Below are 26,443 nucleotides of genomic sequence, written 5' to 3'. Positions count from 1 at the left end.
ATCCTGCCGTGTTAATACTGGATATTGTGCTGCTGCGTCCACTCAAAGTTTTTATTCACTGTTGGCAAGAAGCAGCTGGAATGTGAATGTCCAGGCCATTATTTTGGCTGCGTGGATAAGATTCCTGGATGTGTGGCTGTTGAGGAAATTTCCCTGTGTGCCCATCCAGGAGCCACTGTGGAGTCACAGCCGAGCATCCCCTGAGCCGATGGGTCCGTGTTTGATCTCACGCAGGGTTCCTCACAGACTCCATCCCACATTTCTCTTAGCAGAGCCTCGGGCAGCTGGATCCTGACCAAAAAAAATTTCATCTTGACACAACGCCAGGGTAACAGGGACATGGAGGGACCCCAAACAAAGGAATTCCACCCCTCCCCGAGCTTTTCTCGGCTCTCAGTGTGAAGCGAAAATGGGCTGGTGGGCTCCTGCTGTGTCCCTGAGTGTCCCTCATCGCGCCCTTTGTTATGGAAAGGTCGGCCACTTCCCGGCCCTGGCCTCCGCCTTGTTCCCCTTAAGAGCCCAGGATGCTCTTGCAAATGAACCTGGGCCACATCGCACGTTTTGCCACGAGCTCCAAGAGATTCAGGGGTGCTGGAGGAGGTAAGGAATGACATTTCCTCCGTTCTAGGCATCACCCCGACTTCCATCCCCTTCTTCAGGGGGACAGCGGCGGGTTTCTGATCTCTGCCATTGTAGCAGCCAGGGCTCCGAGAGGATAAATCTGTGTCCTAAACACTGATAAAGGAGCAGGATAAAACAGGATGCGGCTGGAGAGGGGGGCACGGCAGACAGGTCAGCGCTGTTCCAGCTCCTCCTGGCGATGCCGGGACAGCGAGCACAGCGCAGGGCGGCGGGGAAGCCAGCAGGGAGAGCACCCCCGAGCCTCAAAAAACCCTCCGACCCAATTCCAGAAAGGTGCCGCAGCAGGATTGCGCACACTCTCTTCATTTGCATGGGAAACCTGATGCTGGGGCGGGGAAAAGTTAACCCATAAGAAGGTGCCCCCACGGCACCCTGGGGACCCTGCGCACCCTGGACGCCCGGATCGGCGCTGGAGCCAGGACTGGTGATGTTCCCCTCCTTTCTTTCACTCTTTGATCTAGTGCTAGAAGATAAGGGGTTAAATCATCGCAATTTCCATGCCAAGTGTATAATTTACTAATCGAACTCCGGAGCTCTTTTTGGGACCCTCCGCTTCAGGCATCTCCACGCCCGAGGAAGTTCCCTCCCCTTTGGAGCGGGACACGGCACTTGCTCCTTAAACATCCTCCCTCAAAGCCCTTTTGCTCTTGTTCAGGTTTCTCACGGGATTGTGTCGGACGTGTTACGGCCTTGTAACGACGCGATTTATTCCTTTTACTAATAAGACTCCGGATTTGTCACTTTGTCGGTGGTGTAGTGGGGAAAAAAACAGAGAAACAGAAGTGTCTGAGTCAGGGAAGAGTCTGGGGTCAGAGCTCCTTGTTCTTAAGGAAACTTCCTTACAGGATCTGTTTCGCGTGTGTGTTTCTGCTTAAGTTTTGTCCGGATGTTTAATTCGTTGCCTAGAAATTTCAGGGGTTTTAATTAAAATTGTCAAATGCCACGGCTCGTCCTGCAGCGGGAGGGGAAGGGAGGAGGGAGACTGAAGCCAGAGGAAGAACTGAGCGGCTGCCATCCCCCAAATCCCAGATTTAGAGACATCCTTGCATTGGGAAAAAACCGGCGGGGAGGCGGGGAAGGGTGCCTCCGCTGCCCCGGCCCGGCACCGCGCTCCGAGACGGCGAATCCCGCGTCCCACCGGTACTCGGTGCGGGGGTCCCGGAGCTCCGGTCCGACCCGCGGCCGATGCTCGGTGAGGGATGTCGGAGCTCCGGTCCCGACCCGCGGCCGGGTCTCGGTGAGGGATGTCGGAGCTCCGGTCCGACCCGCGGCCGGGTCTCGGTGAGGGATGTCGGAGCTCCGGTCCCGACCCGCGGCCGGGTCTCGGTGAGAATTGTCGGAGCTCCGGTCCCGACCCGCGGCCGGGTCTCGGTGAGGGATGTCGGAGCTCCGGTCCCACCCGCGGCCGGGTCTCGGTGAGGGATGTCGGAGCTCCGGTCCCACCCGCGGCCGGTTCTTGGTGAAGGATGTCGGAGCTCCGGTCCCGACCCGCGGCCGATGTTCGGTGAGGGATGTCGGAGCTCCTGTCCCGACCCGCGGCCGATGCCCGGTTCAGGCTCCCGCGGTTTCGATTTCGCCGCCGTTGCCGTGACAACGGGTGGACGCCGCTCCCAATCTCCGCCCCCCTTCCCGTCTCGTCCAATCAGCGCCCTGCTTTCTCCATGCGCTGACCAATGGGGATGAGCGTCCCTCCCGCCCTATCCCCGTGGAGGCCAGCGCGCGCTGGGGCGTGGTCGGACGCGGCGGACCAATGAGGCGAGAGAAACGGCCAGGGCTGAGTTCTGATTGGCTGCTGCTGCCCGGCGCTGGCTGTGATTGGCTGCTGTGCCTTGGCGCGGCTGAGGGGGACGAAGATGGCGGCGCAGGGTGGCTGTGAGCGAGGGGCGCCGGAGGCCCTGGGGTGCAGAGCCGTGTCCGGCCTCGTCCTGCGCCGCCTTCCCGAGGGCTGCGGCTCCCCCACAGCTGTGGGATAGGGAGAGAGGCACAGACACCCCGGCATGTGCAGGGGCTGGGCTGCAGTGGTTTGTGTTGAAAGGGACCTGGAAGCCCGTCCAGTGACACCGCCTGCCGTGGGCAGGGACACCTTCCTCTGTCCCAGGCTGCTCCAAGCCCTGTCCAGCCTGGCCTTGGGCACTGCCAGGGAACATCCAGCGCTTGTCTGGGCACCCTGTGCCAGGGCCTGCCCACCCTCCCAGCCAGGAATTTATAATTCCCAATCTCCCATCCAGCCCTGCCCTGGGCACTGGGATCCATTCCCTGTGTCCTGTCCTTTGTCCCCAGTCCCTCTCCTGGAGCCCCTTCAGGCCCTGGCAGGGCTCTGAGCTCTCCCTGGAGCCTTCTCCTCTCCAGGGGAACATTCCCAGCTCTCCCAGCCTGGCTCCAGCCCTGGAGCAGCTCCGAGGCCACTTCTGGACTCCAACATGTCCCTGCCCTCGGTGTGCTGGGGACATGGGGACACCTGGGCCCCAAAGGGCAGATGTGCTGCTGTGTCTCCCAAAGGCTGTTGGAGCAGGATGTGGTTGGGGAAAGGAGGAACACGGTGGTGGGGCAGCACCTCCCGGGGCCGGTTCCGATCTGTTCCTTGGAGATAAGGGCAGTGGGGAAAGGCAGTGCAGGAATGGGGTCGGGAAAGGGGCACAGAGTGTCAGCCAAAGACTGATCCAGGAGAAATGGCTCAAGATCCCCAAAACTCCTTTCCAGAAAGTTCTGGGAGAAGGGTCTCCCCATCCTCACTCATTTACATGACAAAGGAGAAACCTAATTCCAGGGCGGAGTGAGGGAAAAAAACTTACCTGTGAAAATGTGCCCTCAGGACCGGATCAGTGCTGGAGGCAGGACTGGTGATCTGCTTCCCTCTCCCATCTGATCTCCCTCTCTCTCTAGCCTCTTTTTTTAATTTTCTTTTATTACCAGAATATAAGGGCAAAATTACCAATTTCCATGCTGAGTGTTTAACTTAATAATCAAGTTCTGTGAGCTTTTTTTTGACCTTCTTTTTAAAAATCCTTTTTAACCACGGGCATCCTCAAACCTTGGGATCCCCTCCTCTTTGGAACAGCATGCAGCAGGATCCCTGGATGGTTTATTGCCTTTTCCAGTGTTATTGTCCAAAGATCTCCTCAATGATTGATACCCCTGATATGATGGGGGAGCCTTTGGCATGCACCAAACTTTCATTTTTGGGGAATTATTTGTGCTGTGTGCTGGATAACCTTTGTGCTTTGGGATTTCTCATGGATACACCAATGAACAAAGCTCACATCTGGATGTATACCAGAGGGGTCAGTTCAATGTGAATCTGCATATTCAGGGGGCATTAAGCTTGATTTTAAACCTCTTTTTTCCTTCTCAGATCGTTGATTTGAAGTCGCTGGCTGCTCTCCGTGGGGAGCTCCTGCGGGAAGTTCAGTCCCGCGTTTCCCTCGGCCACCTCAGCTCCTCCTCTCTGCCAAAACCACGGGGTTTTCTGAGAAACTGAGACCCGTTTGGGACTGAGGTTGATCAGGAACTTCCTAAACTTTCTCCCCGGTGTGTTTCTCGGGAGTTTTGCCTCCCTCCCTGGCGGCTGACGATGGGTTATTGCGCGGCCCTGAACTGCCAGAACAGCACCAGCGGGGCTCACAAGAACACCTCGGTCAGTTTTTATGCATTCCCCCTACAAAACAAAGCCCTGCTGTGGCGGTGGATCCAAAACATGGGCCGGGACATGGACACCCTGTCCAAATACCACTGCCTGTGCTCGGAGCATTTCGAGGAGAGCTCCTTCAAGACGGACCCTCTGAAAACCCGCAAGAGACGGCGCCTGCTGAAGGAAGCTGTTCCCAACAAATTCATCCTGGGGAAGGATGGCACCTGGCTCGTGGGGACCCCACAGGGGCTCGGGGACGTGACAAGCAACAAAACCCGAAAACGGATCCGGAATTCCCAGGTCTGTCGGGTAATGGAGGGGCTGGATAATGGGAATAAATTAAATCAAAGGGAGATCTGCGTGTAAAGCCTTGGATTGGAAGCAGCTTGGGGAAAAAAACATCCCTTCGAGGGTTTAATTAATAATAATAATATTGTTATTCCCTAATAATAAGCTTGCATTACCAGGGAGGAGTTTTTCCAGCCAGTCTGACAGATCGTGGCACTGCCTCGAGGTTTTATTTAAAACGCTGAATTATTTTATTTTTAATTGAAGGAAGAACCGCATTCCCCGAGGGGGCTGGGCATGGATGCTGACCACAGATAACTGTTTTTATGACTAATTTCTGACCCAGTTGTTGGAGCAAATCATTGTTCTGGCTGAGTCACATCGCTTTAAAGCCTTTTCTCTCATTTTGGATTAGCAGTAGAAGGTTCTTATGTAAAATCCTTCATTAATATGCTGCTTACACATAGCACAGACATCGCTGGGAGCAGCTGGGAGGTGCCCACGTGTTTAAACTGTTGGGATAAGAGGTTTTTCAGGGATTCACAGCTTCCCTGAGCGTGGAACGTTTGGCTTTTTAGGTCCCCGGGATGTTTCCTGTGTGGCCACGCCTGCAGGATTGGCAGAACGAATTTTACAAGCAATTGCTGAAGGAGAAATATGGATCTTTGATCACACTGGGCAAAGGTCAGTTTTCCATCTCCAAAAGGACACACACACTGGGTCTGGCCTGGCTCTTGTCACTCCTCAAACCCCCCTGGATTTTTAGAGAATTCACTTGTAAGTGCTTGTGGATCTTCGTGAGAGATAAGAGGCTCCACAATTTTCCTTTAAAAGGTTGAAGGATAGTTTAGGATCCCAGGGAATGCAGCTGCCAACAAAAACAAGGAACAAGGAGTGGAAAAGGTTTGGATGCAGGAGCTGCAGTGACACACAGGATCATTAATCCTGTGCTACCTTCATTAATTACAGTGAAGTTGTGTTTTCTTCATCCCCAGACCCTGATGTGAGTCTGAGTTTGGGATTCACTGAAGAGAATTGAACTATTTTGGTGCAGAAATAGTGAAATAACTTGAATGATGCCCAGAAAATGAAGAAATCTCATTAATTAGCTTTAAATGATCAAGTATGTGTTTGCTTGAAGTCACTGATATTTTAAATCTGAAGCTGTGAGCCCTCCCTGTCCCCTCAGCATTTAGGTAATTCCTTGGATTGATTCCTAGAAGAACCTGCTGAAACTGGGAGCATTGCACAGGGAGGAATTAGCTGGGAAAAAGACAGGACTGAACTATAAAAATCCAGCACCAGGTGGCTGAATTTGGGGTTAAGGCTCAAATCTGAGACCTTCCACTTTTCTACATTTAATTTTCAACCTTCTGGGTGTAATTTCTGGAATGTTTTATGAAAGCTGGAGCACAAATCCTGTTCACCTGCATCCCAGACACCCTTTTAGACACTGGGGCAGCTGCTGCTGCTCCCTCCTCATTGGACCTTTTCCTGGAATAACAGAGATGCACTTCAGAGAGTGGATGATGCAGGGATTTGCTGGAAAAGCATCAGGGGGAAGTATCAATAACCATCATTCCCATTGTGTTCTTTCTGTTCCTTGTGCAGACCGTCCTGGTGGCAAAAGCCGTATCCCAGCAGGAGGAGCGGCACAGGCCAAGGATCTGCAGGATTTGAAGGGAAGGAAAACTCCTGCCAGGCTCAGCAGAGGTGTGTGATGTTGTGGGAATTCACTGACAGCACCTTAAAATTGGTAGGATTGGAGGGGTGGGGGATTCCAGCTCATCCCTGCTTTTTTTCTTTTTTAACCAAAAACTTGAAAGTTTCGTCCGGAAGCAATGAAAACTGTTGTTCTCTGGAAATTTGTGTTGTCTCACATCAGAATGGTTGGAATCTCCTTGTTGCAGGCCGTGGTGGTGCCATGATCCAGGGTGCAGGAGGCACAGAACTGCACGGATCACCCTCGGGAACATCCCGAGTCCTGCGCAGCCACACCTCGGACCAGGCGGGAACATCGGGGAGCCGCCGCTATCTACCAACAAATCCCACAGGGATCAGGAGCAGTAACAGCTTCCTGGCAGGGCAGGAGCTGGATGAGTTCAGGCAGTTCCTGCTGTACCACCAGGGCCAGCCTGAGGATGTGACAGTGCCGTGGTTTATCTGCGCGGAGTGCGGGAAGAGCTTTGCCCGCCACGCGTACCTGCTGCGGCACCAGCGTGCCCACGCCGGGCAGAGGCCCCTGCCAGCGAGAAAACCACCCTCCACAGCCACCTCAAGGGGCATTTCCACATCCTCCCCGGACCACAAGCCTGTCTGGGGCACAGCTTTGCAGTCAGATGTCAAAATCCCCGCTCTGCCCAGAGCCGGGGGTTTATAGTCCACTGTGGGTTACGGTGGAGTTTGGGGGTAAGGCAGTTTTCCCAAATTGAATTGTGCTGGTTTGAAAGCAAAGGAGTGGGAGATGCCAAGGCAGGACTACAGTTTAATAGGAAAATTAAAATAAAGTGGAGTGGTACTAAAAAAAAACCCCACTGGCAGAGTCAGAACACAACCTGACACCCTGTTGGTCAGGGTGTTAGCAGCAGTCCAAGTCAATGGTGGCTGCAGTTCTCCTGTGGTTCTGTTGGAGCAGAGATGATCCTGTACAAGGTGTAGTTTTCCTCTGAAGGTCCAGTGGTGCTGAGCTGGGTCTGATCTTCCTCTGGCAATCCAGTGCAAACAGGCTGTGCTGGTGTTCCGAATCTCAGGTTTTATCCAGGTGGGAATGCTGGGCTCCTCCCCATGGGATGCTGGAATTGTCTCAGCCCTGCAGTGAGCCTGGATGGCCCAGGGACAGCAGATAGCCCCTGGGAGAAGGATGGGTCCTGGAAGGGATAAAGAACCCTGCCCCACCTGGTTTTACAGCTGATAATAGAATACAAACTTTTGGTTACATCTTGCCTTGCAACCTAAAGGTGTGAATCGAGTTCTGATGCAATTTGGTGCTGGCCTAATGGTCACTGATTAGGACTTGGGTAATTCCTGCCATTTATGATTCATCCAGCTCCTCCTTGGAACAGGGGTTGGACAGAGCAACCTTGGCTGTACCAAAAGGGGCATTAAAAAAGCCTGGGCACTAAACAACACATGCTGGAAAGCATCCAGAGTAGCAAAGAGAAACACTGGAAGTTTTCAGGGATGAAAAATGAAGAATTGGGAATGGGATTGTAAGATGATGTTGGAAGCAACCGATTCTGGGCATTATTTCCCTACTTTACCTCCTGTCCCATTACTGTACCTGCAGAACTAACTCTATTTTTGGGTTCTGTTTTTATACTGTCCCCCCGTTTTCCTGTGGTGTAAGAATACTGCTTTGGTTTCTGAAGTTTGGGGGAGAAAAAACTCATGGATATATTCTAAATGTGTGTAGAGTGTGTCAATGATGTTCCTCTGGGAAGTGGAAATGCAGCAGTGAGAGGGTGAGATGAGAGGAGAAGAGAGGAGGGGGGCCTGTGGAGGCAGCACATGCAGATTTTGTGTTTTCTCCCCACGTGCTGGTGGTTTTCAGTATTTTTGAATATTGCAGTCGGATGCCAAGAGGGAAAATGTGTTGCCTCCAGTTGGAGGGGTGTCCTCAGTCACAGACTCCAGCTGGAATGAAGTCTCTGGGCTCAGCAGCCCCTGAGGAGCAGCAGAGAACACCCAGCTGGTGCTGTGCTGGAATTCCAGGAGTTCTGAGCAGGATTGGGAAAACACACCTATCCCCAAAGCTTCCTGCCCATCCCAGGTACAGGAGTAATGTCCCAAAAACCTTTTGGCACTGGCCTCTTAATTGTTTCCTTCTCATTAGTGAAATCCTGGGGTTGGCTTTGCTTTTATTCCTCATGGAATCCCAGATTGGTTTGGATTAGAAGGGATGTTGAGGATCATCCCACCCCCTGCCGTGGCAGGGACACCTCCCAATGTCCCAGGGACACCTCCCACTGTCCCAGGCTGCTCCAAACCCCAGAGTTCAACCCGGCCTTGGGCACTGCCAGGGATCCAGGGGCAGCCACAGCTGCTCTGGGCACCCTGTGCCAGCCCTGCCCACCCTGCCAGGGAACAATTCCTGCCCAATCCCCCATCCAGCCCTGCCCTGGGCAGTGGGAGCCATTCCCTGTGTCCTGTCCCTGCAGCCCTTGTCCCCAGTCCCTCTCCAGGCTGGGATGCTCCAGTGGGGGATTTACATCCTGCACTGCTCCTGGCCCTCAGAGAGCCCCAACGGGAGGGAATGTGTCCTCCTGGCCTGGAACACAACTCCATTCCCACAGAGGGGACGGTTCCTCTGTCTCCTGACCTCTGGATCCCATGGGATGCTCCAGGCCCCTCAGGCACTCCTCACTCCTGAGGGAGCAGAGCTGCTGTGTCAGACCCAGATTTAACTCCCTCCTGCCACAAAGAGCAGGATCTTCAGCAGGGGCTGTCCTGGGGGTCAAAGGCTTGGTGTCGCCTGCTTGGTAAGACATGTTTGGAAAATGTTGGGAATAAACTGAACAAACCCTGTCTGTGCTGGCAGCAGGTGAATCCATGGCTGAGATGAAGAAACCTCAGAGGCTGAGGGAGCTGGGAAGGGGCTGAGCCTGGAGAAAAGGAGCTCAGGGGGGGACCTGGTGGCTCTGCACAAGTCCCTGCCAGGAGGGGACAGCCGGGGGGTCGGGCTGTGCTCCCAGGGAACGGGGACAGGAAAATTCGAAATGGACAAATATTTGGATTGGATATTGGAGAAAAACTTAATGAAAAAGGCTCAGCCCTGGGGCCATGGGGTGTCCCCGCTGGGGGACAGTGCTGGAGGGGACAGGCAGCGATGACATCCCTGGAGGGAAATGGCTGCTGAGGCTCCCGTGACGCTGCTCAGGCTGTTAACCCTTCTTGTCCCGCCGCCCTCCCCTTCCCCAGGGCCGGGCTCATCCCTGTCCAGCCCAGGGCAGCCCCCGTCATGGCCCACCCGTGGATCCTGGGACACCGAGGCACCGGAGGAGCTTTTCCCGGGATAATCCCAGGAGGGTGGGACCGTAACGCTTTTCTCTGGCCTGGCAGCAGCCCCGACACTGGTAAAACGAAAGGTTCCAGGGTCAGGATGAGCACAGGGCTGGTTCCCGAACCCGGAATGTCCCCCCACGAGGGTCTTCTGGCCAGCACGGGTGTCCTGCTCTGGGTGGTCATGTCCTCTCCCCGCACGGCTCCTGGCCCTCGGTGCCACCCAAAACCGGTGTTCCTGCGCCCAAATCCAGCCCAATGTCACCCACGCTCGTGTCAACATCGCAGCTGCTGCCGGTGCAGAGCCCGGGGCTGGTGGCAGAGCCGATGCCAGTTCCCAGCGCCGGTGCCGGTGGCAGCGGCGGAGGTGGCGGTGCCGGTGGCACTGCCGCTGCACCGGTGCCACCGAGGGTCCCGCCGCCAGCGCCCGCGGCCGCGGTGGAGCCACCGCCGGTGCCGGCGGACCGTGGCAGCGCCGGTGCCGGTAGCGGAGCCGCTGCGGGTGCCGGCGGCGGTCCCGGCGGCGCTCCCGGGGCCGTGCCGGTGGCGGAGCCGCTCCCGGTGCCGGTAGGCGGCAGTGCTCCGCGCTCCGCGCCGCCGCCGCTCCCCGCCCGCTGCCGCCCAGCCCGGAGGAGGCGGATGCGATTCCCCGGCTGCCCGTGGCTGCTCGGCGGGGCGGCGGGGCCCGGCCCGTGCGCAGGCACCGACAGCGGCCCCGCTCCCGGCCCCGGCTCCGGCCCGGCCCCGCTCCGCGCTCGCCGCCGCCGCCCGGCCCCAGCCCCAGCCCCAGCCCCAGCCCCGGCCGCGGCCGCCGGGGCCCGGCCCAGCTCCGCGGGGCCATGGCCGAGTGGGCGCCCGCCCAGGTAAGCGCGGCCCGGGGCACCGGCACCGGGCACCGGCCACACCGGCCGCGGGCGGAGCCGCCCCGCTCCCGCCGCCGCCCGGCCCGGCCGGGACCCCCCGGCCCGCGGGGACACCCGCCTCCGGGGACCAGAGCCGCGGTGGCCCCGGGATGTGGCTGAGCGCCGCTGCCCCGGGATGTCCGTGCGTCCCCGGGATGCGCCGGGCGCCGCTGAGCCGGGATGTCCACGTGCCCTCGGGACGGCCCGGGGTGCCCCGGGATGTCCCCAGGGACGGGAGCCGCGGTGGCCGCGGTGCTCCCGGGATGTCCCGCTGACCCGGGATGGCCTGTGTGTTCCCAGCGTGTCCCCGGGCACCTCTGCCCCGGGAGATCCCCGTGCCCCCGGGATGCCCCGGCCTGCCCCGGGATGCTCTAAGCAGGCTTCAGCCGAAGGATTCCCCAGGCGCTTCTGTCCTGGCATGTCCCTTTATGTCCCCAAGGTGTTCCTGGTCCACGGTTGCCCTGGCTGCTCCCTGCCCACCCAGCCCCATCCTCCTCCCGAGTGGGCTCCGGCCCAGGCAGACCCAGGAATGGCTCCCAAGGGATTGGGGATGGGGGTGACAAGTTGGGAGGGGGTCACCGTGGTGACCCGCCTAGTTCTGGCCGGTGTTCCACGGGGACAGGGATGGGCACTGACCCCACGGCCACCCTGGACTGCCACTCACCGTCCCCTCAGGCCGGTGGCATCGCACACACGGCTCCCCTGCCGTTCTGGGGCTGCGGGTGACCAAACCCCTTGGAAATGGGGAACAGCGGCTCCAGGGGGGTGACCGTGGGCCTCCTCCCACTGGTGCCCTCCCCGTGGGCCAGGTGCAGGAGTGGAACATGGAGGCCCCTCACCTGATGCCGCTGCAGCCGCCGCTGCTGCCGGAGCGGGCGCACGTGCGGGAGGCGCAGCTGCATTCCGCCGAGGCCTCGCTCTGGACCGTGGTGGCCACGGTGCAGGCCATGGAGAGGAAGATCGACCTCCTGGCCACCCGCCTGCTCAGCCTGGAGGGCCGCTCCGGCACGGCCGAGAAGAAGCTCCTGGACTGCGAGAAGACGGCCATGGAATTTGGGAACCAGCTGGAGAGCAAGTGGGCCGTGCTGGGCACCCTCATCCAGGAGTACGGGCTGCTCCAGCGGCGCCTGGAGAACGTGGAGAACCTCCTGAAGAACAGGAATTTCTGGGTGCTGCGGCTGCCCCCCGGCCCCCGGGGTGAGGTCCCCAAGGTAGAGTGTCCCAGAGGGCTGCAGGACAGTGGGGGGACCCTCGGTTTCCCTGGGGAGTGGGTGCCACTGAGCCAAGGGGGGTCTTGTCCCCACAGGTGCCAGTGACATTTGTTGACATCGCCGTCTACTTCTCAGCGGAGGAGTGGAAGAACCTGGAGGAGTGGCAGAAAGAGCTGTACAACAACCTGGTGAAGGAGAACTACGAGGCTTTGCTGTCCCTGGGTAAATGTCCCTTTTGCCCCTCTCCTGGCAGGTTGGAGCGATGGCTGTGTCTCCTCAGTGGGTCCCCACCGTGGGTGCCCTGGTCCCCTGCCAGCGGTCAGTGGTGGCACTCGCTGTGTCCTGGGACCACCCATTCCAGAGGCAGCACTCCATGGTGTGTGGGGACAGGGTGACACACTGTGCCATGCCAGTGCTGCCACAGTGCTTCCCTGGGGCTGGAGAGGGTCCTTGTCCCCCAGAACCAGGACCTGAGTGGCCACACGACCTCAGCATGGAGGTGCTGTGGGATTCAGGCACATTCTCTGCCAGGACAGACGGCAGGTCCTGGCAGCCTGGTGTGTCCCCAGAGTGTCCCCTGAAGCCTGGGTGACAGGGAGGGCGTGACAGGCATGGGGTGACATCAGTGTTGTCCCTGGCAGACGGGGCCCTCTCCAGGAGTGAGGCACAGCCCCGCAGTGAGCGCGGGGACGGACCCTGTGTCCCTGAGCAGCGGGAGCTGGAGCAGAGGGAGCTGCCACCGGATGCCTGCGCGGGTGAGGCACCACGGGAAGACCTGTCCCCCACTGTCCCCCACCTCATGTTCCCCCACCCTCCTCACCCCAGGAGTGCCCCTCCTCCTTCCCCAACAGTCCCATCCCCACTGGGCCCAGTTGTCCAGCTGTGACTGGGAACTGCCATGAGTGACCCCAGAAAATCCATGACTGTTGTGCTGGAGAGCTTGGATATCCATCACTGGGAGATCCACGTGTCCCCTGCTGTCACCACGTTGTGTCAGAGCCCATGGGCTGTGTGTCACAGTCACCCAGCCCCATCAGCCGTGCTGTTGTCACTTGTCCCCGGTGGGCTCTGCCACAGTCCTCTGTTCCCAGGGGTTGTGCCTGTGCCCAAGGGCTGTCTCAGGGTCACCCATCACCAAGGGCCATCTCAGGGTCACCCATCACCAAGGGCTGTCCCACAGTCACCTGTCCCCACCTCTCCCTGAGGGTGCTGGACGTCCATAACCGCTGTGGGGTGGGGATGTCCCCCGAGGCCGGAGTCCAGGGGTCACCCACCACGGGGTGTGGTGGCCGTGGCTCTCACCGCGTGGCTCCATCCCGGCCAAGTGTCTCCTTGTGAACAGAGTCGCTGATCTCCACCTCCGACATCCTGTCCCGGATCAAGCAGGAGGTGGCCTTCGTGGGGGAGCAGCAGTTCCCGGAGGAGCGGGGGATGCCCCCAGACCCCTGTGCAGGTGAGCCCGGGGCTGAGCCTGCCCCGCCCGGGGCCGTTCCCTGCCCTGCCTCGGTGCAGGGTGTGAGCCCGCGCGGCTGAGTCCCTGTCCCCGTCCCTGTCCCTCCCCTGCAGGCGCGGACGCCCTGATCACGGCGCACGACTTCTTGTCGTGGATCAAGCAGGAGGAAGAGCCCTGCGTCCGGGAGCCCTGGGAGCTGCCCGAGAGGGAGATGCTGCCCCCGGGCCCTGGTCCTGGTGAGCGATCCCGGGGGCTGGGGTGGGGGGAGCACGCCCATCACCGCTGTGACTTGGGGACACCCCCGGTGTGTCCCCGCTAGGACTGACCGGTCTCTCTGTCCCCTGCAGCCAGCGAGGGGCTGCTGGTGAAGACGGAGGAGCGGTGTCCCCACGCCGAGCCCCCCGAGGAGGTGGGTTTACCGGGCAGCTCGGGGGAGCTGCTCTTCCCCGGCACGGGCTTCGGGACCCCCGAGGGACAGGCGGCGGTGCCGGCGGCGGTGGCTCTGCCGGCGCAGCACAGACTGGGCAAAGCTCCGGGCGCCGAGGCGGCTCCGGGGGCCGATAGCGGGGCCGTCCCCGCGGCACCGCCGGCTCCCGCCGAGGAGCGGCCGCACGGCTGCGCCGAGTGCGGGAAGAGCTTCAGCGGCAAGAAAAGCCTGCGGATCCACCAGCGCAGCCACGCGGCCGAGCGGCCCTACCCGTGCGCCGAGTGCGGCAAGAGCTTCAATTGCCACTCGGGGCTGGTGCGGCACCAGATGATCCACCGCGGCGAGCGGCCCTACAAGTGCTCCGAGTGCGGCAAGTGCTACAGCCGCAAGGAACACCTGCAGAACCACCAGCGGCTGCACACCGGCGAGCGCCCCTTCGCCTGCGCCCAGTGCGGCAAGAGCTTCATCCGCAAGCAGAACCTGCTCAAGCACCAGCGCATCCACACCGGGGAGCGCCCGTACCAGTGCCCCGCCTGCGGCCGCAGCTTCCGCTACAAGGAATCGCTCAAGGATCACCAGCGGGTCCACGGAGCCGAGGCGGGGCCGCCGCCGCTGCCGCCGCCCGGGATCCTGCCTCCCGGGGACTAGGGATGCGGACTGCTACCCCCCGGGATGGGGACAGCCACCGGCCACGCAGCTTCCGACCAAACTCGAGGTGCCCGGCCGGGGCGGGGGGAACACGCGGGGAGCCCCGGGGGGAGAGGACGAGCCCCCGGGTCCCCCGCCACGGACGGACACTTCACCCCCCAGCGCTCCCACCCGCGGACAATGTCGCCTCACGGGGTGGGGGGGCAGCCCCCCGCCGTGTCCCCCCTGTGCCACCCCCCGCCTGCCGCTCTGTCCCCTCGCTCCCGCTGCTTATTTTTACTGCCCCTTTTCCCCCCCGCGCCGTCCCGCTGTACAGTGCTTGGGGTGTAGTTTTGTATGGAAGAAGCGATACGGAATAAAAGTCGTGCTGGGCCGTAGAGCCTGCAGCACCCCCTGTCGCGGCTCCCCCGTGCTCTGTCCCCGGGGTCCTGCGCCGCGGGATGGGAAGGGGGGGATAATGTCCCCAAGTGGGACACAGGGTAGTGGGAATGGCAGCGTTGTGGATCCGGGGGTGTGGGGGGCTCTGGAGGTCCCTGTGTCACCGGGTGCAGTGGCCTCGTGCGGGTGGGGCAGTGTGGAGACCCCCCACTCCTGTCACCCTTCCTGTCCCCTGTCCTTGGCCCATCCCCAGGTCCCTCCTGCTCCTGATTTAGGGACAGGAGTTATTTCACTACAATTTTTTCCCCCGCAGCCACATGAATCCAGGGCCCTTCCTCAGGCACCCCGAGGTGCCCAAGCTGCGTGTCACCATCCTCCTGGGAGGCCACGACCAGAGCAGGGTGACCCTGCAAATGCCACAGCTCCTGCTGCCCCACCGTCCCCTCCCGGGGGGCTGCACCCTCCTGTCCCAGCCCACACTGGGGGAAGGAGCTGCCACCGAGCAGGATGTGGCAGTGCAGGGGCCCTGGACGCTGTGGGGCTGAAGAGGGGACAGCACTGGGGACACAGCACAGAGGGTGGGCTGGAGATGGAGGAGACAGGGGGTGCAGGGCTGGGGTGCCCTGGGGACACTGCACATGCTGTGGGGACACTACACCTGCCATGGGGACCTCAGACATTCCCTGAGGACCCTACACATTGTCCAGGGGCCTTGCATGTTGCCAGGGACCCTACACACTGCTGGGGACACTGCACCTCGCCTGGGAACCCCAAATGCTGCTGGGGACCTTGGACACTCCCTGGGGAAACTGCAGGCTGCCCAAGGGGCCTTGAATGATGCCAGGGACCCTCCACACTCCCTGGGGACACTGGACACTGCCAGGGACCTTGGACATTCCCTGGGGACACTACACACTCCTGGAACCCTTCAGGCAGCCTGGGCCCTGCACATTCCTGGGGACACTGCGAACTGCCTGGAGACCCCAAATGCTGCCTGGGGACCCAAAACACTCCTGGGCAGGAGACCCTCCACGTTCTCCCCAAGATGTGCATGTCCTCACCCCTCTCCAGATCCACAGAGCTGCTGGTCCAGGTTTGGGAACACAGCTCCTGTTCCCCAGCCCTGAGCCCAGGGTGCTGGGCTGCCCCAAAGGAACGGGGTGAAGCTCCTTTGTCCCACAGCCTTGTCCCCGTTCAGGGCTGCAGAGCCATGGGTCAAACGACCCCCTCACACAGAGATCACACACAAAACCATAATTTCTGGGCTTTTTTTTTTTTTTTGGAGGCTTTTTTTTTTTTTTTTTTTTAAACAGAAGTTTTACGGTTATATGCAAATTAGGTCATTAAATGATTTGCATAAAATGTTCGCACGTCAGCGACTAAGTGTTTCTAACTCCCACCCCCCGACAGGTAGTAAATCCTACTGGCCTAGCGCTGTCACACGTGTCCCCCGCGGCGTCCCCTCGCCTCACACGCGTGGGGACCCGCGGGCGCTCCGAGCCGGGGCAGCGCCGGCCGCCCGCGTCCTCTGTCCCTTCCCGCGGGGATCCGTCCGTCCGGGTGCCGCCCGCGTTCACCGCACACCGTCCCCTGGCCGGGGGCGGCCGCGGGCACTCCGTGTCCGTGGCGGAGCGGCTCCCGCCCGTCCCTAGCTGTTGGTGAGGAAGAGGCGTCTGTGTCGGGAAGCGGAGCCCCGCGGCCGCCCGCGGCGTCGACCCCGGCCGCGGTTCCCGAAGGGGCTCCGGCCGGGCACGGCGGCGTCTGCCCAGGCGGCGCTCCCGGCCGGCGGCTCGGGGAAGCCGGGCTCGGCTTTGGGCTGCTCGAGGAGCGGGCTGGGGTCTCGGCGGGGTTCGGGGGGCGGCGGCGCCGGGCTCTGGCGGGCGCCGGCGCGCTCCTGGCGCAGGTAGCGCAGCTCGTCGCGGATGTCCGTGAGGACGCCGAGCAGGCGGAACTGCAGCTCCCGGTCGCGGGCCCGCTCCTCGCGTTGGGTGGCCCGTTCCTCCTGCCACATGGCCAGCTCCTGGTGGTACAGCTGGTCCCACTGCTCCTCCAGGTCGAGCAGGTGATGGATGCTAGTCCTCCAGCTGTCGCGGCGGTCCTCGCGCAGGCGGGAGCAGCCCAGCCCGCGGCCGGGGCCGGCGGCCGGGGCGTCTCCCGGCGGGGAGGCGGAGGAGGGCAGCGATTCCTCGGTCAGGGCGCCGTGCAGCGGGGAGCGGGCCGGCGGCTCCTCCTCCGCCGGAGCCTTCTCCCACGAGGGCCCCATCAGTACCCTGGGCAAGGCGCCCACCTCCGGGCCCGGGCCCCCCGCCTGCTCCTCGGGGTGCGCCGAGTCGAGCCCGCGGCCCAGGGCGGGCAGGTCGGACACCCCCTCGTGCCCCCAGTCCGAGTGAGCGTCCGCGGGGTTCAGGGAGTCCTCGGGCAGGGAGGTGACGGAGCCCTGGGAGCTGCACCGGCGGATCAGCATGGCCTGGCGGGACAGCTTCGTGTCCTCCTCCGCTGACATGGGCGCCTCGGGCCCCGGCTGCATCCCCGCTGCCCCACCGTGGCCCCGCTCCACCTCCCGGCCTTCCCGTTCCTCCTCCTCTGACATGGAGGCGTAGGAGACCAGGGACTCGTTCCGCAGGGACGGGGAGATGGCCGAGGCGTCTGGAGTGCGCAGCTCCGGTCCCGACTCGGCTGGGAGAGAAGAGAAAGCCACGGTGAGCCACAGCACTGCCCTGGCCCCAGGCCCTCCCCGGCACGTGGATCCCAGCGGGTCTCCATCCTGACCCTGCGGATCTCCATCCTGAGTCAGAGGATCTCCATCCTGACTCCACTCCCAGTGGACCTCCATCCTACTGTCACTGGATCTTCAACCTAACCCTGCCGCCAGAGGATTTCCATCCAGATCCCACACTTCCCAGCGCATCTCCATCCAGAACCCTACTGCCACTGGATCTTCAACCTAACCCTGCTGCCAGAGGATTTCCCTCCAGATCCCACACTTCCCAGCGCATCTCCATCCAGAACCCTACTGCCACTGGATCTTCAACCTAACCCTGCTGCCAGAGGATTTCCATCCAGATCCCACACTTCCCAGTGGATCTCCATCCAAACCCTGCTCCCAGCAGATCTCCATCCAAACCCCGCTCCCAGCGGATCTCCATTCAGACCCCACTCCCAGTGGATCTCCATCCAAACCCTGCTCCTAGCGGATCTCCATCCAAACCCCACTCCCAGCGGATCTCCATCCAAACTCCGCTCCCAGTGGATCTCCATCCAAACCCCACTCCCAGCGGATCTCCATTCAGACCCAGCAGCTCTCCACGCAGACGCTGTTCCCAGCCAGTCTCCACGCAGACCCTACACTTCCCCTCCCCGCCCCGTGCCCCCCGCCCGTGCCGGTCCCGTACCGGAGCCGCCCTGCCCCTCTCCCCGGCCGTAGTCGCCGGCGGGGTCGGGGCTCTGTCCCGGCAGGCGCGGCACGGCCGAGCCCTCCACGTCGGGCAGGGCCGAGGGCTGCCCGTTGGTGTCGATGTAGATGCTGGGGTGGCTCACGCCGGGCTGCAGGTGCATGAAGGGCTGCTTGGAGGCGCCGGGGAAGAACAGATCTGCGGGACACAGAGGAGGCGGCCTCAGCTGATGTGGTGGCCCCAAGGTACAGGTGCTCCAGTGAGGACGTCCCGTGCCATCACTCAGCCTCGCCTGCCCTGGTGTTAGTTCCATCCTGGTGCTCCCAGCACCATCCTGAACCTCCAGGGGGCTGACACCCCTTAGTGCCAGGAACAATGGGGTTGGGGAATAACCTGAGCTGGGAGGGACCCACAAGGATCCAGCTCCTGGCCCTGCACGGACACCCCAACAATCCTACCCTCTGCGTCCCTGGGAGTGGTGTCCAAATGCTCCTGGCAGCCTCAGGGCTGTGCCCATTCCCTGGGGAGCCTGAGCAGTGCCCAGCACCCTCTGGGGGAAGAACCTTTCCCCGATTTCCAGCCTGACCCTCTGCTGGCACAGCTTCATGTCATTACACAGGATTTCTTCCTTCAGCCTAGAGCCTTGTGCTTGGCACACAACTGGCATCTGGATCAGAGACAGCCGAGGCTGGCCCACATGGACTGAGCCTATGATGCCCCCAGTGAAACCAGAGAGGCCACTTTAGGATCAAACAACATCCCATTAAAGAAAAGAAGAACAAAAAAGACCTACTCCTGCAAAGCTTGAGGTGCTTCTACCAATCCTGTTGATCTGGCACAGTTTTCCCAGAGAAGCTGTGGCTGCCCCTGGAAATGTCCAAGGCCAGGCTGGATGGGGCTTGGAGCAACCTGGGATAGTGGAAGGTGTCCCTGCCCATGGCACAGGGTGGAGTGGGATGAGCTTTAAGATCCCTTCCAACTCAAACCACTCTGGGATTTCTACAACTCACTGATCCCAGGTGATTTCCACAGGGGATTTCTAATCCCAGCACACACAGTTCCGTACCCCCGGTGGCTGGCACTTGGGTACAACAGGACCATGACTCTGGTGGACACTGCAATCCCAACACAAACCCCAGAGTCTCTTTCCACAACCCACAACAGCCAGAGTGGCCAGACATCCCTCAGGGAGCGCCGCCAGCCCGCAGAACCGCCACCACTGACCTGGGTCCAGGATGATCTCGGGCTCCGAGTCGTGGCTGGCCTGCAGGAAGGTGGATGCCACCATCTTCTCCAGGGGCGTGAGGCGCGGCTTGTGGAGCGGCCCCCCGGCTCGGTTCATGGGCAGGTGCTTCTTGGAGGTGATTTTCTTCTTGACGTCCAGCCGCAGGTCGCGCCACTTGTGCTTGAGGTCGTCGATGGAGCGCTCGGTGTAGCCCAGGAAGTTGACGCGGCTTTGGATTTGGGTCCAGAGCTGCTTCCGCCGCACGGGGTGAGCCCGCAGGGCCTCGGACCCGTACAGGGCGCTGAAATGCCGGACCACATTCCAGACCAGCGTCTCGGTCTCGTCATTGGAGAAGTTGGCCTTCCTCTTCCGGCCAGACGCTGGCATCGCCTGCGAGGCTGCGGCAGAGGTGGAAGGGGCACAATTGAACCTCGGTCCCCACTCCTCTCTGTCAGCTCCTGGGGGCAACATGGGGCTGCGGGAGCCCGAGGGAGCCGCGGAGGAGGGAGCCGAAGCAAGAGCCCCGGAGGCATCCATGGCAGGGGAGGCTTGGGCCGGGGAGGATCTAAAGAGCCGCTTCGGCACAGCACGCGGCACGGGCGCACCGCATCGCCTCGCCCGGCTCGAGGGCACCTGGGAGGGGAGAAAAGGAAAGGGCAGCGGTGGCTGGTGGACGGCCAGGGCCCCCCGGTTCTCTCCGGCCAGAGGCACCCGGGAGCCCCCCAGGCAGCCGCCACGGGGGCCGCGGGCAGGACGCGGCCGTGCGGCGCGTCGGGACCACGGTGAGGGGTGGTGGTGGGCAGCGCCTCGGGTGCCGCACCTGCTGTAGGGCCACGAGGTGCTGAGGAGCACCTCAGGGTCAGGCTGAGGGTGATGGGGGAGCCTCAAAGCCACGGCAAAATGCCAGCCGTGGTGGGGAAAGTCTTGGGCATGGTGAGCGCTTCAGGTTGCCAGCCAGGACCTCGGCGCCGCAGCGCTGACCATGACCTGAAGGACAGGTCAAGGGGCCTTGGTCATGGCAAAGCACCTCAAGGCCATGGTGCAGACCTTGGCAAGGCTCTTGGCCATGGTGAGAACAGCAAGAGCCCAGTGAGCACCTGAAGCTCTCGCTGAGCACCTTGGGGTCATGGTGAAACCCATGGCCACAGTGAGAGCCCCAAGGCCACGGCAAAGACATCATAGAAGGCTTTGGCCATGGTGAGCAGCTCGAGCTTGCAATAAACACCTTGGCACCAGGGCAATGACTAAGGCCATGGCAAGTGGCCTTGGTGAAGACTTGAAAAGCCCAGTGAGGACTTTGGTGCTACAGCAAAGACCTTGACTACAGTGAACAGCCCAAGCTCCCAGCGAGGACCTCGCGGACACAGCAGAGACCTCGGCCACACCTGGAGCTCCCAGTGAGCACCCTGGGCCCATGGCAAAGACCTCGGCCATGGTAAACACCATGGCCACGCTGAGCACCCCAAACTCCTCATGAACAACTTGGGACCACGTCAAAAACCTTGACCACGGCAAGCGCTCCGAGGCCGCGATGAAACCCTCGGCCACGGTGCACACCTGGACCAGGTGTGACACCTCAAGCTCCCACGAGGACCACGGCAGCAGAGCGAAGACCGCGGCGCCCACCCCAAGCTCCCATCACACTCCGAACCCCCACCAAACCCCGGGAGCACGGCACCGGCGCGGCGCAGCCCCGAGGTGGCCCTGACCGGCCTGGCACGGCCCGAGCCCCCTCCCCGTGCCCGGGGCCCCCCGGCAGCGCCCACGGCCGCGGCCCCGGGGCGCTCGCTGCGGGAGCTGCGCGCTGCCGTCCCTCGGCTTTGTCGGCGCCGCTCTGCCCGGGGACAAAGCGGCCGGGCCGGGGCCTGCCCCGCGGAACCCACCCCCATTGGGGATCCCGCCGCGGGCGGCTGCGCGGGGCAGCACCGGCCGCGGCCCCGCGGCTCCCCGCGCCCCGCCGGTTCCCCTCCGGGCCCGGGCAGCGCTTACCTGCGCCGGGACGGGCGGGCGGGGCGCGGGCGGCGCGGAGCGGGGCCCCGGCGGCGGCGGCGGCGGCGGGGCTCAGCTCCGGCGGCGGGTAATGGCTCCCGCCTCGGCGGAACTCGCCTTCATTTCCTCCGAGCGCCGGCGCGGGCCCTGCGCGACACCGCCCGCGGGCTCCCCCTGGCGGTACCGCCGCGTAACGGGGACACCGCCGCCGGGAACGGCCCCGCGGGACGGGCAGGGACAGGGACAGGGGACAGGGACACGGACAGGGACAGGGAACGGCCCCGCGGGACGGGACAGGGACAGGGACACGGACAGGGACACCGGGAGGGGACAGGGGACGGCCCCGCGGGACGGGCAGGGACAGGGACAGGGAGGGGACACAGGGGACCGGGAACGGCCCCGCGGGACGGGCAGGGACAGGGAGGGGACAGGGACAGGGAACGGCCCCGCGGGACGGGCAGGGACAGGGAGGGGACAGGGACAGGGACGGGGACACAGGGGACCGGGAACGGCCCCGCGGGACGGGCAGGGACAGGGACAGGGAGGGGACAGGGACAGGGACAGGGACAGGGAGGGGACAGGGACAGGGACAGGGACAGGGACAGGGGACAGGGGACTCGGACAGGGGACGGCCCCGCGGGAGGGGACACGGACAGGGGACGGTCCCGCGGGAGGGGACAGGGAGGGGACACCGGGAGGGGACAGGGGACAGGGGACCAGGAATGGTCCCGCGGGAGGGGACAGGGAGGGGACAGCACACCGAGAGGGGACGGGGGACAGGGAGGGGATAGCGGACAGGGAGGGGACACAGGGAGGGGACAGGGGACAGGGAGGAGACAGGAGACCGGGAACGGCCCCGCGGGAGGGGACACCGGGAGGGGACGGGGGACAGGGAGGGGACAGGACACCGGGAGGGGACAGGGCACAGAGAGGGGACAGCGCACCGGGAGGGGACAGCAAATCCCTGCGGGAGGGGACAGGACAGCCCGACGGGAAAGGACAGCGCAGCGGGAGGCGACAGGGCACAGGGAGGGGACAGGTGACCGGGAACAGCCCCGCGGGAGGGGACAGGGGACCGGGAGGGGACAGGGCACAGGGAGGGGACAGGAGACCGGGAGGGGACAGGACAGTCCGACGGGAGGGGACGGCGCAGCGGGAAGGGACATCCCTGCGGGAGGGGACATCCCTGCATTCCACCCCGAGGGGACAGCGGGTACCTACTGCGGCTGTATCCCCGTGGGGGTCTCCCCGGGGTGACACATCCCTGTGTCCCACTCCTGAGGATGCCGCGGGTGTCCCCGGGGGGATCCCGCCATGTCCCCCATCCCTGCACCTCCGTGAAGGTGAATCCCACGGGGGGTGTGTCCCCGTGGACCCCCCCCAGTGATGGAGCCCCTGCATCCCCCCACTTTCCCAGCCGTGGTTGTGCATTGCTGTGGGGGTCCCGCCTGCTGCCCCCTGTACCTGCCCGGGTGCTTAATGCCCACCCGTGACCATGAATCCCTGTGGGGATCCCCCTGTGCCCTCCATCCCTGTCCCCTCTGGGCCTGTGGGGACACCTGTGTCCCTGCCTGGTGACCTCCAGCTGCCTCTGACTCTCTACAGACAACCAGAGGGTGACCCCTGTATCCCACCCCACCTCAGGGACACCGGTGTGGGGCACAGTGTACACAGGGGGCTGTGCAGGGGACCCCAGGGTGCCCGTCAGTGCCACCAAGGCTGGCACAGCCAGGACAGGGGGCTCAGCCAGGTCCTCACTGCCCACAGGTGCTGCCATGGTGCTGGTATTCCCACAGGTGGGAATGTCACATCTTGGGGACGCTGTGGGGCCGTGGTGTCCCCAGGAATGGAAAGGGGGGTTTGGGGTGGCCCCACTGCTTCTGGTGACCTCGGGGAGCTCTGCCCCACTCACAGCAGATGTGACAGACGAATAAAACTACCCGTGTTTCACTTTGCTGAATTCCAACATTTAATGCTTGTAACAATCCTCTGGGCACCATGTGGTGACAGCAGCTGGTGGCACCCGAGTCCCCCACGGAAGGAGCTGCTGTCCCCAGCATGGGGACACCCCAGCACCACCCAGATCCCCCCACGGCACTCACAACCACCCCACTGCGGGCAAACCCCCACTGGCAGCACCTCCACATTGTTACCTGCCGGCTGCAGCAGCCACCCTCTGGGAGAAGGTTCTGGCAGCAGGGTCGTGTCCCCAGCACTGCCCCTGCCCCACGGGTGACACCCAGAGCGCGGTGGCTCCACAGCCCCCACGCATGGTGGTCCCATGGGGCCATACACGGCAAACCCCACGGTACAACTGCAGTGAAAAGCGGCCAGGACGAGCTGGTGACAGCCCCAGTGAGCACCAGCCCCTCTCCCGGGCACGAGCGGGTCCTGGCACACGCAGCCGGGGTCACTGCTTGGCCGGGGTGTCCCCGAGGAAGGCTCTCCCCGCGCCGGCTGACACCATGTGCACGGCGTCCTCCAGCTCGTAGAAAGCCTGGAAGAGATCCGGCGAGGTGGCCTGGCACTCCAGGTACCGCCGCAGCGTGGCCAGGCTCCTCCACACCTCCCGCTCCGAGGGGCAGGGCGGCACGGCCGCCAGCTCGCCCGCGTCCTCGCCCTCCGCCATCCCCTCGTCCCCGTCCGCCTCGGCCGCGTCCCCGTCGTGCCCCAGCTGCTCCCGGCTGTGCGGGCCGGGCGCCGAGGTGAGGGACACGGCCTCGGCGCTGGCGTCGGGGGCGAAGCCGGCGGCGCGGAAGCAGCCGGCGATGAGGCCCGGGTGGACATCGCCCCAGGCTTGCGCCAACATGTGCAGCACATCCAGCAGGCTGGGCTGCCCTGCGCCGCGCTCCGCCGGCAGCCACCGCAGCAGCCGCCGCCGGTAGTGGCCCTTGAGGTCGCCGGCGATGCCGCGGTCCAGCGGCTGGGCCAGGGCGGCGGCCAGAGGGACGAAGACCATCCTGACGTTGGACAGCTGGAGGTAGGGGTGCGCCTCGTGCTTGGCCAGCAGCAGCAGGACGCTCTTGCCCCGCCGCCGCATCGCCTCGTTGAACTCCCGCAGCCACTCGGCGAAGAGCGGGGCGGTCAGGCCGGCCAGGCTGCCGGCGCGGTAGCTCCACGGCATCTGCTCCAGGTTGACGCCTCGCAGGCAGCGCGGCCGGGGGCTGTCCCCCACCGCCCGCAGCGGCACCTTCTCCGAGCCGCTGGCGTTGGCGCACAGCAGCAGCGTCAGCCGCTCGCCGGGGCCGCCGGCCGGGAGCGGCACCGCGGTCTCCCCGCAGGCGAAGATCTCGGCGGGCGCGTAGCTGCGGAGGAGCCTGGGCAGCACCACGCCGGCCCAGTGCTCCGCCGTGGGCTGCTCCGCGTCCCCTTTCTCCGCCGGAGGCTTCTTGCTGGCGAGGCCGTGGCGAGCGCCCAGGCGAGCCAGCCAGCCGCCGCTGGGCTCGGGCTCGGGCCGGGCCGGGTGCCTGGCCCTGAGCTGCAGCAGCGGGCGGCCCACGGGCAGGTCAGCAGCGTGGGCACCCTCCACCCAGCGCAGCAGCGCGGCCTCCAGCGCCGCGTCCTTCCCGTCCCGCTTGCGCTTGCGCTCGGGGTCGCCGTTGCGGTGCCACTCGCTCAGGATGCGCTCCTTGTTCTTGATGATGCGGCAGATCTGGGGCTGCGACACGCCGAAGCGCTTGGCCAGCTCGCTCTGTGACACCTTGGGGCCCTCCAGCATCTCCAGCACGCGCACCTTCTCGGTCAGCGACAGCTCCTTCCGCTCTTTCCGCGGCGCTGCCGTCGTTCCCTCGGCCGCGCCCGGGGAGCGCCCGCTGCAGGGGCCCGGGCGGTGGGGGCTGCCCGTGGTCCCCAGCCCCATCGGCTCGGCGAGGCCTCTGGCACAGCGGCCGCAGGCGGGGCCGAGCTCCGTGCCGCGCCCCAGCCGGTGCCGCACCAGGTCCGGCTTCTGCCCGGCGCCTCGGCCGCACTCGGCACAATCCAGCGGCGGCTCCCCGGGCCGGCAGCGGCGGCTCTCGAAGGCGGGAGGTGCGGCGATGAACGCCCCGGTACCGGCTCCGGGATTCGGCTCTGGCTCGAGGATGCCGCAGTAGCTGCAGCCCCGTTCCGGCAGCGGGGCGAGGAAGTCGGCGGGGCCGGTGTGGCGGGCTGGGGGGGAGCGCGGCGGTGGGGACACCGCGTCCTCGCTCTTCACCTCCTTCCCCTGCCAGTCCCCTGTGGACACAGCAGCGCGTTGAGGTGCGGCCGCCTCACCGGGAATCCCGCGGGACCAAGTCCCCGGCTCGGCAGGATCCGCCCCGGTGCCCGACTGCCGTTCCCGGTCCCACCTGGCCACCATCCCGCCCGTCCCCGTGTCCCGCTCACCCTGGGAGGGCCCGGCGGGTGGCCGGGGGCTCTGGTGCTCCCCGTAACGCCCCGCTGCCGCCACCACCCCGTCGTCCCCTCGCTCCACCTCGGCCAGGATGTCAGGTTTGGTGATGGCGTAACCTGTCACAGAGACAAGAGCAGGGACAGCCGCTGATGCCACTGGCGATGCCAATGGAGATGCCACCGGTGATGACATCGGTGACAACGGGCCGGTGCTGCCTGCCCGTGGGGATGGGTACAGGCAGCCGGTGTGGTCCCGTGGTGACCCCAGAGCCACCCCGTGACCTCCCGCTCCCGACACCAGCCCGGTGAGTGCCGGTCTCGCTCACGGCCAGGCCACGACCGGCAGTGCCCGGAGCGGTGCCGGGATGGCCCCGGTGCCTCACCCAGATCGACGGGATGCTGGCGGTCCTCCTTCATGGCACCGGCACCGTCCCGGTCCTCGGGAAACGCGGCGGCAGCTGCTCCCGCTGCTGCTCCCGCCGAGGCCTCAGCAGCGCGAGGGATGGCGGCGACCGAGTGATGCCGCACCGGGATGACGGCGCGCGGCCGGGAGGCGGGCCGCGGCGTCGGCGGTGCCCGTGGGGCCGGTGGCGGGGCCGCCGAGCCGCGGTGGGCCGCGGTGGCGTTGCCGGACCCGTCCCCGTCGCCTCCCGCCCGCTCGCTCCCGCCCGGTGCCGGTGCCGCCGCCGCCTCGCGCGGCCCCGCGACCGGCGGCGGGAGCGCGCGCGACGCCGGGCCCCGCCCCCTCGGCGCTCCGCCCCCCGATTGGCCGCGCCGCCGCCCAATGGGCGCGCGGTCCGCCCGCCGCTCGGGGGCGCTGTGACGCCGGGCGCCGCCGCCGCCGCTCCCAGCGCGCCCCGCGCCCTCGGCATGGCCGCTCCGCCCCGCCGCTGC

General features: G+C 63.9%; 3 protein-coding genes across 4 annotated transcripts; 1 reads left to right on the top strand and 2 right to left on the bottom strand.

Annotated features, from left to right (window-relative positions):
• Positions 1-10,341: 10,341 nt before the first annotated feature.
• Positions 10,342-14,593, top strand: LOC136357743 (zinc finger protein 282-like). The gene is made up of 7 exons (XM_066313286.1): positions 10,342-10,419; positions 11,268-11,669; positions 11,765-11,891; positions 12,311-12,424; positions 13,012-13,122; positions 13,236-13,358; positions 13,470-14,593. The coding sequence occupies exons 1-7, from the start codon at positions 10,396-10,398 to the stop codon at positions 14,195-14,197; spliced, it is 1,629 nt and encodes a 542-aa protein (XP_066169383.1). The 5' UTR covers positions 10,342-10,395; the 3' UTR covers positions 14,198-14,593.
• Positions 14,594-15,871: 1,278 nt separating this feature from the next.
• On the bottom strand, positions 15,872-21,293 carry LOC136357752 (uncharacterized). The gene is made up of 4 exons (XM_066313299.1): positions 21,182-21,293; positions 19,192-19,590; positions 17,968-18,165; positions 15,872-17,251 (listed from the first exon to the last, which is right to left on the bottom strand). Exons 2-4 carry the CDS (start codon positions 19,577-19,579, stop codon positions 16,224-16,226), a joined length of 1,614 nt encoding a protein of 537 aa, XP_066169396.1. The 5' UTR covers positions 19,580-19,590; positions 21,182-21,293; the 3' UTR covers positions 15,872-16,223.
• A 1,833-nt stretch (positions 21,294-23,126) lies between these two features.
• LOC136357725 (tigger transposable element-derived protein 3-like) lies at positions 23,127-26,173 on the bottom strand. Of its 2 annotated transcripts, XM_066313262.1 has the most exons (3): positions 25,933-26,173; positions 25,544-25,666; positions 23,127-25,393 (listed from the first exon to the last, which is right to left on the bottom strand). In XM_066313262.1, the coding sequence occupies exons 1-3, from the start codon at positions 25,964-25,966 to the stop codon at positions 23,592-23,594; spliced, it is 1,959 nt and encodes a 652-aa protein (XP_066169359.1). In that variant the 5' UTR covers positions 25,967-26,173; the 3' UTR covers positions 23,127-23,591. The 2 variants fall into 2 exon arrangements, with proteins under 2 accessions (XP_066169359.1, XP_066169349.1); XM_066313252.1 differs by lacking the exon at positions 25,933-26,173 and having other exon boundaries at positions 25,544-25,867.
• Between the last annotated feature and the right edge of the window lie 270 nt (positions 26,174-26,443).

Source organism: Sylvia atricapilla, chromosome 1 (genome assembly GCF_009819655.1).
Source record: "Sylvia atricapilla isolate bSylAtr1 chromosome 1, bSylAtr1.pri, whole genome shotgun sequence".
Classification (NCBI taxonomy): domain Eukaryota; kingdom Metazoa; phylum Chordata; class Aves; order Passeriformes; family Sylviidae; genus Sylvia; species Sylvia atricapilla.
The sequence above is the reverse complement of the archived record's forward strand: the minus strand, read 5'-3'. Positions and strand labels throughout refer to the sequence as shown.

Excerpts from the sequence above, each read along its gene's own strand:
- LOC136357752 (XM_066313299.1), bottom strand. The coding sequence starts at position 19,579 with ATGCCAGCGTCTGGCCGGAAGAGGAAGGCCAACTTCTCCAATGACGAG. Across the intron at positions 18,166-19,191 it reads CGAGATCATCCTGGACCCAG|ATCTGTTCTTCCCCGGCGCC; the intron begins GTCAGTGGTGGC and ends TGTGTCCCGCAG. Across the intron at positions 17,252-17,967 it reads AGAGGGGCAGGGCGGCTCCG|CCGAGTCGGGACCGGAGCTG; the intron begins GTACGGGACCGG and ends CTTCTCTCCCAG.
- LOC136357725 (XM_066313252.1), bottom strand. The coding sequence starts at position 25,742 with ATGTCATCACCGGTGGCATCTCCATTGGCATCGCCAGTGGCATCAGCG. Across the intron at positions 25,394-25,543 it reads ACCCGCCGGGCCCTCCCAGG|GGGACTGGCAGGGGAAGGAG; the intron begins GTGAGCGGGACA and ends CTGTGTCCACAG.
- LOC136357743 (XM_066313286.1), top strand. The coding sequence starts at position 10,396 with ATGGCCGAGTGGGCGCCCGCCCAG. Across the intron at positions 12,425-13,011 it reads GCCACCGGATGCCTGCGCGG|AGTCGCTGATCTCCACCTCC; the intron begins GTGAGGCACCAC and ends CCTTGTGAACAG. Across the intron at positions 13,123-13,235 it reads GCCCCCAGACCCCTGTGCAG|GCGCGGACGCCCTGATCACG; the intron begins GTGAGCCCGGGG and ends CCTCCCCTGCAG.